At 37.3% G+C, this 12,192-nt stretch overlaps 1 protein-coding gene across 1 annotated transcript; it reads right to left on the bottom strand.

The window, feature by feature from the left end:
• Positions 1-2,681: 2,681 nt before the first annotated feature.
• Positions 2,682-3,924, bottom strand: LOC130088758 (urotensin-2 receptor). Its single transcript, XM_056255726.1, has one exon. The coding sequence runs from the start codon at positions 3,791-3,793 to the stop codon at positions 2,711-2,713; it is 1,083 nt and encodes a 360-aa protein (XP_056111701.1). The 5' UTR covers positions 3,794-3,924; the 3' UTR covers positions 2,682-2,710.
• Between the last annotated feature and the right edge of the window lie 8,268 nt (positions 3,925-12,192).

Below are 12,192 nucleotides of genomic sequence, written 5' to 3'. Positions count from 1 at the left end.
CTTGTAGTTCGACCACAAGCAATTCGCAAGAAAGTCTGGATAGATGGCTACAGTAACACAAGCTTCCCTCTGGCGATACAACATTCCTCACCGTTTACACTTAAGTCATGCAATTTCCTATGACTACCAACTTGAAGAGCCCAACAATAACACGCAAGGCGAGATTGTGATTTATTTAATTTCTTGAGACTGATAAATACAAAAGGAAATGTGAAACGTTTGACTGGCGCCTTCAATCTTCGGTTGTGCAATTTATTATTAAAGGGGGCTTTGTTTAATATGAGTGCTTTCTCTAAAGTGTCATTAAGTAAAGTGATACGCTCTCTCTTGACATCAGACTCAGTTCTTCCACTCTTGAGCTAATCTTTCCATGATAAACCATGTTTGGCGTGTTTTGCCAGAACGAGGCTTGGCACTTTGAGCTGCTCAAGAAATTGTATAACTGCGTACATGTATGACCCTGGTCTGAGCGTCATCCCACTCTTGAGTTTGATGACTGCATGAAAGCGTCAGGCCCCAGTTGTATGGCTTCTGTTCTTTTGTCTCCAGAGAAATGGAGGCTGTGAGAATCAATTTTATTCTTCCACATCCTTGGATCTGCCAGATATAGATGGAGTGAGTGAATATGTCCCCACTTTACACAATTGAAAGACCGTTGAGTCCTTGCTGACATTGAGAACCAAAATAGAACAATGCAGGAGTTCGTTCTCTTAGCCATCCGAAAGGATTATCTAAGCAACTGACTTGCTGCATTGTTAATCTTGATATTATTGATTAAGACCACAGATTATCAGCATGACCTTTTGTGGTATTTTTCTTCTTCTGGTGTTCCTGGCAAGTTTACATGGTTTCTATTTTATGCAAAGAATATTGAGTGTAAAGCGTCACTGTAGCCACCTGCTACACTTTTCTATATCAGTGTTTCCCATAAATATGCCAGACTCATTGACTGAATGCATTATGCTCAGAGTTCAAATATATGAATATGCATAGGCCAGTTTAGCTCTAAGCGGCAAATGCCACCATATGGATTGTGAGCTGGGAAAGCAATTTGTAGATAATTTTAGCCCAGATTGTCTGTTGATTCATTTCTTAGTGTACACGCACAGCTGAATGGATTACTGACTACTTAGTATTAGTGCACGAACGTCTCAGATTGGTGGACAATTTGTTGATTGGCTATGTGGAATCGCACTGTGAGTTGGTATCTTTGTAAGAAATTATAGTGTCATTGTGTATTATTGCAATGATATGGACCCAATGATAGATCTAAGTGTAGGTTCATTAAACTTATTTTTTTTAGCGTTGTACACTGTTTCCCCCCACACTAGATTTAAATCCTTGTCATCCACTTAATTACAACTCTATGAAAAATAATGTAACATTTCTGTGATAAGATATACAGCATTTTGACTTACCAGAAATATGTGGGAAAAGTTTCTCTTGGCACAATAAACTTTATTAATACTTCTGAAAGCCTGCATTTTTATCTGCACTGTAAATGTAGCAATATTTCTATTCAATGTTATTCTATTTTTTTATATATATATATATATATATATATATTAGTAATGAGTGATTATGCCAGTAGTGTGTTGGCTATATATGTATGATAGGTGTATATACCCTAACGTTATCTTCACATGCTTGTCGAAAGATCCTTCTTCCCACATCTGCAGTTGTAATGACAAATGTATCATATTCAAGTGCTGGAAAATCTACTTGTTTATGAGAATTGGTTAGGTTTATCATTTAGTCTCAGCAGGGGGTTGCACACTTGTTTTACAGTATGTGCACTTACGTGTACTTGCAGTATACTTAAGAAAGTACTGGGTAATATAAGGAAACTACATGGGTTAAGGTTAGGTTTAGCTATAGGTTCAGGGTTAGTAGTTATTACCCAGTTATTGTAATTACTATAATAAGTACATGGGGGGAAAAGGATGGTAAAATAAAGTGATACCCAACAGGGGTATCTCTTAGGCCTTGAAATCAAGACAGTCCTGCTTGGATGTCACTTTTCTGAACATGTTTCCATCTTCAAGTATTCAAAGGATGTGGTATTAGTGCACTGGATAAATTAGGTTCAAGCTAAAGTGGAAAATATGAATGAGTTGGTTGTTTTGTGAATGGAGGGGGAACAATTCTCAGCATTTCTCTGTAAATATCGTTCAGCGTTCAAATAAGGTTTTAGGTTATGGCCTTGACAAATATTTAAGTGGATATTGATGTAATGTGTGGAAAAGTAATATGTGTGATGGCAATGTTTCTTTTTTTCAGTTAGAAAAAGTTAGAAAAGCTTTGGAGTTTGCTTGTTGAAATGCTTAAAAAGAAATGAATTGCTTCTGAATAATAGTAATAAAAATGTCATGTCAAAAATCCTCACTGTTTTTAGATAACATTTGTCATTTCCATCAAAACCATCTGTTCCTTTTTTGTGTGGAAAATCTGTTGTATGAAAATTGGTGTGGTGGTAATGACAAGCAGGAGACCTAACTATTGATAGTTTTCCTGATTTCAACCAAATTTATTAATATTAGCCTAATAAAGGGACACGAAGCAAAAAAGGTTAATCTGTTTTTATATTATTTAAAGCTGGAAAGACGGTTTGTGAAAATCACCATAGGCCCTATGGGGCGGGCAGAGTAAAGTCGCCTAACTGAAGAATCATGCTTACCTTTACACGAACGGGTTAAGCTTTCCAATCTCTTCACTGCATCACCTTTAACTGCGCCATGACAAGCGTCTCAGAGTTGAAGTCAAACTGATTACTGGATGACGCAGACTTTCCCCAAGAGTACAAGCTCGGTGGGCGCTTTTTAAACGATGACGTGTAGCGGTAAAAACTCTTGTGGCGGTTTTTAAGATACTCTCGATAATTCTTGGTCAGGAGCGTGTAAAGAAACGGATTGATGCAGCTGTTGCTGTAGGTCAGACTCGCCACGAGGTAATTGATGCTCGTGTGCGTGTGTGAGGCTAAACTGAAGGGCTTGTGGTACAGCGGGACAAGTTGCCATATCCAAAAGGGCAGAAAACACGCCCAGAACACGAGCACTATCGTGAAAATCATTATCAAAACTTTCTGTTTTGGCGAGCGCTTGCTGCTTTTATTAACAGCCGACGTCTTTTGAGACTCCAGGTACGTCTTGGCTAGCCTGGTGTACAAGTAACCAATTACAAGCCCTGGCGCCATTATGCTCGTGCAGAACAGGACAGTCAGGTACAATTTATACGCCTGGGGTGCCCAGGTGGGCGCGCACATTCTTTTCACCCCTCCATCTGCGGTCGTTTTAGTAGTCTGGTTAACCATGACCATCATGGGAAGCGTTAGGACGAGGGACAAAATCCAAACTCCCCACGCCATGGCTTTTCGGTAGCTTTTGGAGCGTTTCACAGTATCCAATGGTTTAGTCACTGCGAGGTATCGCTCCATACACATCACTGTCAGAGTAAAGATGCTCGCGTGCATAGTTACCAGGTCCAGACTCAGCAGTATCTTGCAGCCCACATCTCCAAAATACCAGTCCTTCACAAAGTACGTGCACACAACAAAAGGAATCGTGGAGAGGTAAAGAAGATCCGCGAGCGCCAGGTTGATGATGGAGATGTACATGGAAGTGGCGAAGCGTATGGAATGACACATAACTACCAGCGTGTAGACGTTTCCCGAAACTCCAACGATGTAAACCACAGACAGCAGCGTCCCGAAAGTCGATGTTATCACAAGCTCGTCCACCGAACCGGAGTTGCTACGGGACGGACCGCTGATACTGCCAGACTTGTTGTAATTCATTGCGCTCGCGGTGAATGCGGAGCTCTACGCGGGAACTTTATGCAGGTGCGCTAGACCCCACACACACTGTTTGGATATTTGACAGATGTGTCTGAGCGCACTCGCCGGTGTCCGCAGCTCCTGACGTCAAACCGTCGCTCCGCACTTGCCTTTTGGCCACTAAATGTTTTCGAAGAAAGTTTAGAGCCAACGTGCATTTATTTACAGTTTTTGGTTATCTTTTACTAAGATTCACCTCACTATTTCAGGAAACAAACATCTGTTACAAAAATAAAAAGTAGCCTACATAACGCAGAAATTTCACAGAAATAAAAATGCAAAAAGCCCTATTGTCTGATGTTATGCACCCAATTAACGTTTAGCCTAATTTCAAGTTTTTTTAATGACTGGTTTACATACAGACAAACGTCTTCTTTTTTTTTAAAGATACCTTCTCTAAAGGTTTTTTTTTCTGATGTGAAATGTAGGTTATTTTGAAACAGTTTTCTCCTCTGCATTGGCGTGTTGCAAATGACGTTAACCCCATTATCACAGTGCATCTGACCTTGGGTTAGTCCCACAGGGATCTGCAGTGTTCTCATAATCCGTTCCTGTGAAAGTCAGGACTGCAGACTAAAAAATGACTGTAGCCATTGCCTGCAAAAATGAAACATTTAAGAGACAAATTAGCTTTTTTTCTTTTTCTTTTACAGAATCACTCAAAAAAGCTGGTGTTTCTCAAACGTGTTCAGATGTGTGCTGCTTGTCGTAAATCCGTTTAGATTTAGGGGGAGACTGTATGAAAGTACACCTTTTGTTTGAGCATCGGTAACTGGTTGTTTGTGAATTTGATACATTGTAGCTACATTTGTCTGCTAAAAATATAACGCACTTGGACACGTACAACACAAACACAGATTATGTGAGTTAATGTCAAACACAACAATACCCCACTATTCTGAGGTGAGTTGTAGGCTGGGGATAGATGCAACAATGAGAGGTAATTTGCTGAAATAAAATCCACACAATGTCTTTGAAGAACAAAGAATAATCATTTTAAATAAAGTGGACAATTTCAGAGATGCACATACATTCTACAAATGTGCACAAAAAAATGTATGCGCTTAATTGGGGCGGATAATGTTTATCCGATAAGACATGCGCTTAAACTATGATGATCATATTTACTACAACAAATCCCTCAATGTGCAACAAAAAACTCACATGATTTTGTCTTAACAGGGGATTTGATATTTGGAATCATCATAAACATTTGTAACATTTTTAATGACTTTTAATAACTATCCCCAACAGTCATAACTTGGCTAACTGTTTTAGCAAGTGAGCTTGAAGTTAGCTAGAATGCAAAGCATCAAATTAACTAGAGAAACAACTACTTTAAATTTTGCAAGTCAAAAAGCTGCATCTACAATACAATGATTGCAAGGCAAAAAATAATCTTGATAAAAAAATGTTACCTTCCCTTCTGAAAATCAGTTTTTTGGTCAATGTAAAACTGTTGCTCACAGTAACATGCCAATGATGATGCAAGTGTATGATATTGATGACATCACCACAGCTCTTTTCTGACTTGTGACAGTTACAACACTCCCCGGTCTCCCTATACATGTGTGTTGCTCGGAAGAACAAATATTCAACCTACTTTGTTTTACTGACTGTTTAAATGTAGCTAAATTTAATCTTTGTTAATAATGTTAGAAATTTGGGTAACACTTTAGAATACGGTTCCTTCGTTAATGAATAACTACACAGGAACAAATGAGTAACACAATATTAACAATCTAGTAACTACTATTAACTAACAAGAAATTCTGATTAACAAATTAATAAGTAACAGCGCACAGATGAAAGTGGTAGTTCACTATTAACTAATCAATAACTACTTTTTTTTTATTCTTCCCAGAGAACTACTGTAAGAATCATGGTAACTAACTAGTAATGACTCAAGTGTTACTACATACTTCTAAAGGAATGACTAATTATTTGGATCCGTATTCTAAAGTGAAGATCATGGTAACTAACTAGTAATTACTCAAGTGTTACTACATACTTCTAAAGGAATTACTCATTCTTTTAAGCTTTTGAGGTTTTTGGTGAAGTTTTAGATAGTAATTCCCATAGAAGTATGTAGTAACACTTGAGTAATTACTAGTTAGTTACCATGATCTTCACTTTAGAATACAGATCCAAATAATTAGTAATTCCTTTAGAACTATGTAGTAACACTTGAGTAATTACTAGTTAGTTACCATGATCTCCACTTTAGAATACGAATCCAAATAATTAGTCATTCCTTTAGAAGTATGTAGTAACACTTAAGTCATTACTAGTTAGTTATCATGATTATTACATGAAAAGCCAATCCTAAAGTGTAGAATCGTCTAATCCTTCACAAGATATTTGCACACACGTATGAGGTAGGAGACATTAATAAAATCTTCTTTTTTTTTTTTTGCGAGGTATAGGTTAAATAATAAAATCACTGTATATGATATTTGGATGGCCGATATGTTCTCAATATCGATAATCGATAATGTTACTCAATATGTTCCAGCCGTCACCGTGACTCTGGCCAATTTTCTGGCATTCCTCTGGACTGGCATTGAATCACTACAGGACAAGTAAGGTCCCGACAACTGCATTTAAAAAGCCATTTCTTTAAAATTATTCAGTTGATAAATAGGTCTCTAGGAGAGAGCATAGGCTAATTATTTCCCAAATCATAAGTCTGCTATGCTATTACATATTGATAAACCTTGTGTATTTGTTTACAGAAGCAGTTATTAATGTTAATGTAGTACTAGTCATTTGTCCTGAATAGTTATTGATTAGTTTTGCATTAACTATTAATCTTTTTCAGTAGTTCTCTGGGAAGCATAAAAAAATAGTAGTTATCAATTAGTTAATAGTGAACTACCACTTTCATCTGTGCGCTATTACTTACTAATTCGTTAATCAGAATTCCTTGTTAGTTAATAGTAGTTACTAGATTGTTAATATTGTGTTACTCATTTGTTCCTGTGTAGTTATTCGTTAACGAAGGAACCGTATTCTAAAGTGTTACCGAAATTTGCTTCACACACAGGTCAAGAAATAAAAAGAGAAAATTTTAGGACTGCTTGGCAGACCAGTATAGCTCAATAACCTTACATAATCCCAGTCTTTGTTTAAAATAAATTGTTGTTGAATTGTGATTTCTGATATTGCTGTAATCTGATTTGAAATGAAGTTGGCTTATTGATATATAGGCTACATGTGAACAAGCAGCAATCTTAAGAGTGCATGATTGTCATTTGAAAATCCATTTTTATTTATTTCACTATCAAGAGACCATGTCTAAATCAGTTTATGCAATACTTGTTAGGCTTTGTGAAGCCCCGCAGTTATTTCCCCAGTGTTGTGGGACTGTTGGATTTGAGTCTTGGCAGTCCCCATGCATGAAATGTCATTTTGATATCGCTGTGCAGAACTTTGGTCAACACCTGTTGTTATGGTCTATGAATAAATTTCACTTTTATTAAATAAAGTAGTCATAGGGACATATCCCTTGGGGCTTTGAAGTAAATACTAAAGGTTGGTGATTTTATATTAAAGCATTCACCACACTTCTTCTGCAGTATAACTGTGTTTTATGTTTATGAATGACGCCGCCATTGATCCGGGTAGATCCTTGCACAAGAATGAAAGGCGGCCTCTCATGAGGCAGAGAATGTTGTTACCGGTATATACAGTAAGTTCAGCGTGTGCATGATGTTGACAGCTCTTTGGATATTTGAGACCGAGAGCACATGATTGGCAGGGCTGAACCGTAGCATAACAATGGGAGCTGAATACTGATGATGCTTTATGAAAGCTGCTGAAGAGGAACTCGCAGACAAGTGGGCCAATTCAGGTACACACAGCACAGGGAGTTGTTTGCGTATTTAAATGATTTGCAAAGCTAGACAATTCCTGTGACAATTCTTGGTGTTTTGATTAGATGCATGACACAAGACACCTTGTGTTCTCCTTTTGGGGAAAACATTCTTTTCAGGTGTGTTAATGGAGAGCTGTCCATGGTGCTGTCCTGCATAGAGAACATCTTTTGTTAAGGTCTTGAAGTTGTCAAAGCAGACTGACAGGTTTTGCTTTTATTGCGGATGATCTATCCTCACAAATACAGAAAGCATTAAAGCATTACTTGAGAAGGAAATTCTTCTTGGCATGCTTTTAGTCACAGTGGTGTTGACTTGTGTTGTTCCCGGGTGCAATAATTGAGAGAGTAAATATTTAGCGGGAGTGAGTTACTTTGGTTTTCAGTGAAGGATCCAGGGCGTTGCAGGCAGTGGCTAAAGGCAGCAAAGAACCATAAATATAAAGAGAACACCGCTACAGAAATTGTGTTTGTAGTCATTCTAGTCAACATTTCAAACTGGATGAATACGAACTGTGTTTTAGGCCAAATAGAGGTGGGAGGGGAAATGAAAGAAACTGCCGTTCCGTCAGTTAATTAGGAAGAAGAGGCAAACCACTGTTGCGTACAGGCAAGAAGCCTATTGTGTTACATTTTTACCATAACTTAACCCTTTGACTGTCCGACTTGTCCGTGGGCGGGGGTACAAAAATGCGGAAGTAGTCTTTTGTTGACACACAAACTTGAATTTCTCGGTCCAGATAACACGGAGAAAGAGTAAAAATTGTTCATGTATACTACTGGCATTTTAACAATACAGAGCGGGTTGAAAATCGTCTCTATTAACACTGTCAACTCTAAACACAGAGAAAGTGTAAACATTGTTAATTTACATATAGCACCGACATTTGTACAATACAACGCGGGTTGAAAACTTTACACTTAAAACTTCTCCGTACTGCAAGTACTTAGGACTTATGTAAGTGTGTATTGGCATGTCCTATTTCACTCTGCCTGGAGTATCCTTTCCTTTGATAAGGAAGATAGTCTGTACTGCAAGGCACAGTTTCTGTTCTTCATGCTGTGTAGCCAGCAATGATCAAATCAAACAGCTCAGATCAGCTGCAGGGATCATCTGCAACCAGCTGTCTATTTCCCGTCTCCCACCACACAAATGAACACTTGACTGCAGGGCAAGAAACACTTCCTCAGTGCAAAGATCTCCCCGTCTTAATTCAAACAGTGGGATGATTGTGTTTTAAATGGGCAAAGCCAACAAAAGCACGCTTTACATCTGCCTTTTGTTTTATATTTTCAGCTTCTAGTGCTAGACTAGACATACTTTTCCAAGTTGCTTTTGAATGCAAAAACAAAGTAAAACCTGATTATTTTTGGCTACTGTTTTTTTTTTTTTTTTATCTGTTCGCTCTCCATTTCTTCCTTCTGCGTTTTATCTTATTTGCATTCATGTTTCTTAGTTTTTCTGTTTATAAAAGGCTTGAATAGTTATTGTGTGTAGAGTTCTAAAGTATTCTGACCTTATGCCTAGTTTATATGCATTGACTGTCAGCACAGAAACATTTGCTTTGAGTCTTTGACTGCTGTTTTTTGATTAGGTGTTAGCAGATGACCTTGCAAATGCGTCAGTTCTCCTGCAGGCCACTGTGCCTGTAGGATAAGATATTTACTAAATTAATGAGCGACTGTTAATTTCATTACCACGTGTTGATGTGTGAATAGGGAGACCAGACTGATTTATAAGATAAAGATACTAGCTGCACTGGGGGGAAAAGTCCTGACTATTATAAATGATGACTGACAGGGCCTTTAGAAATGTGACATCAATCATAATTGGGTATTTATCATGAGAATATGATTATGCCTTACTAGGTCTTCACAGAAATCATTAAAACGTGCAAAAATATTCCCTTTTAAAGTTTCTCCTGGGTTTTCAGTGATGTATAATGAATACCAAACCTAATGATGTGCCCAATGAGAAACCAAGGTCAGAATTCATCATCTATATATTTTTGGATATTCAACTGAGCTCTTTTGCTGTGTATATATCTCCTGGACTGCTGTGAATTTTCACACTGTTTCATGCAATGGTTTCCATGTATTCTCAAGTGCCTTTTGAGGAGTGCTGTTTTGGTGCTGGAATCTTCAACCCTTGCTTTTTGATGTGAATGCACAGTAATCCTTTTTGGTAATCGATGTAATGATTGAGCCCTGGGGGGTGAGGTCTCAAGGACTGAATAGAGACTCAAGGATTTCTCTGGACAGACACACTAAGGTCCAAAACATACAACCAAGGATTGTATTTAAAGTGAAAATTTAAGCTGGCCAATGGGAATACCACTCAAGGGCCACGCCCCCTCCCCATGGCGAAATGGGCCTGCCACCATATTTATATATATATATAAATATATATATATATATTTTTTTTTTTTTTCTACTACAAAAGATGACATCCCCAAAAGAAGGTTTTGGGCTTTGTTGTCAGGTTTACCATATTTCTTTGTCCCCAATGGTTAAGTACACACACACACACATTCCAGATATCTGTCAATTTAAGATGGTAATCTAGTATAAATCATTATATTTTATTAAATTAAATATATTTACGAATTTGTATCATGCCCCTTGCCCCATACATAATTTTGATATAAGGAATCCCCCCCCATCTTAACAATTCAATACCACCTGAATGTAAAGGATTTTTGATGCACATTCATTTTCTTAATTGAGGATATTTTCTTAGAAAAATATTAATATACTCTACTTGTTATTAATTAATCAGCATATCATATTTGTAAAGAATAAACTGCCATATCCTATAATTCATTTGATTGTCTGCTCTAATTTGTGTATAAAAAGGGAAATAACAGTAATCTAAATAGCAATTACAATGGTACTATTACATATTATCTCCTTTAGTTTATCCAGCGTCTATATTCCATTATGATAATCCATAAACTGATGCCTGCACTTCAACAAACACAAAAGAAAGTCAATTCTAGACTGTGAACATTTTTTAGTACCACCCCTGACAGAATGCTCTGCAGCTAATACTTAACCTTTGGCTGTTCCTGTGCTTTGAAATGAGTTATTGCTATTATAACAAGTAACTAGTCAAACTAGGTGATAAAGTCATCGAGTTTTATAGACTTTCAATTACCTAGTCCTAGGATTCTGACATTACAGCACCTTTAAGTGCTTTGGGCATAATACAGCTGCTTTGGCAGCTTAATTATAGATGTAGCACAAAGTGCAAGTCTGAAATGTTTAACACACTTCCTTCTGAGAGGAAGCAGGTGACTTCATTATGGCGTTTTGTGTGTAACTCTCTCTCTGTGTGTGTCCTTGTTTGTGGACTGTGTTAATATACCCCTAGTTAAAAAAAAAACACAAGGAGCCTTGCAATCATTCAAATAAGGACCTTATCGAAACAGACATGGTAATTATTAAATAAATTAGCTGTAAGTGATTTCAATTCAGTTAATATGCAGAGCAGTATCCAAAAATGTATGCTTTGCGAAGGCCGTCATGACAACGCAAGTGAGAAAAACTGAAATGCTCATTAATTCTGCCCTTTATTTATTTTAATACAACAGTTTTTTTTCCCTGTCCTCTACCTTGATTGGACAAGTTCCTTCCAGAAGTGTTTGTATCACTGTCTGATCTCAGCGTTTCAGAGAGGCTACCAGTCTGTGCGTTGCTCAGCGTCACGCAACGGTGCATAACACATGGTGTTAGACTAACAAAGTTAAAAACTTCACCCTGATCAAATAACACACATATGTCTTTAAACAAATGCTGACAAACCTTCATGCTGTTTATAATTAGATAAGCAAACTGTGCACTTCTGTCAGGATTGAAAGGTTTCAAACTGTGGTAATAACTCTTTGAAGAGCATGGCATGCATCTGTATGCTCTAATCCAGTGGTTTTCAAACCTGTCCTGGAGGACCCCCAACACTGCACGTTTTCTTTGTCTCCCGAATCAAACACAACTGATTCAACTCATCAGCTCATTAACCCATGTGATAATGAGCTGATGAGTTGAATCAGGTGTGTTTGATTAGGGATACAAAGAAAACGTGCAGTGTTGGGGGTCCTCCAGGACAGGTTTGAAAACCACTGCTCTAATCAATGGTGAAATGATTTACTAATTGTATGTCTATTAACACTGATTTTAAAATGATGACTCTATAATGAATGTGTAATTTTGTGTTGAAGAAACTGCTGTTAAACAACAGGCACAGTTGCACCAGCTGTGCATAAGTTACAAATTATGTATAAAGTAAAAAAAAATATATATATATATGTGTATATATATATACAGTATACACTCACCTAAAGGATTATTAGGAACACCTGTTCAATTTCTCATTAATGCAATTATATAATCAACCAATCACATGGCAGTTGCTTCAATGCATTTAGGGGTGTGGTCCTGGTCATACATATATATATATATATATATATATATATATATATATATATAT

This window comes from Rhinichthys klamathensis, unplaced genomic scaffold (assembly GCF_029890125.1).
Source record: "Rhinichthys klamathensis goyatoka isolate OS25496 unplaced genomic scaffold, OSU_Roscu_1.1 h1tg000121l_1, whole genome shotgun sequence".
Lineage (NCBI taxonomy): Eukaryota > Metazoa > Chordata > Actinopteri > Cypriniformes > Leuciscidae > Rhinichthys > Rhinichthys klamathensis.
Note: the sequence above shows the minus strand (reverse complement) of the source record. Positions and strands in the feature narration are given on the sequence as shown.

What these genes read in the sequence shown, in the direction of transcription:
- LOC130088758 (XM_056255726.1), bottom strand. Translation starts at nt 3,793, where the DNA reads ATGAATTACAACAAGTCTGGCAGTATCAGCGGTCCGTCCCGTAGCAAC.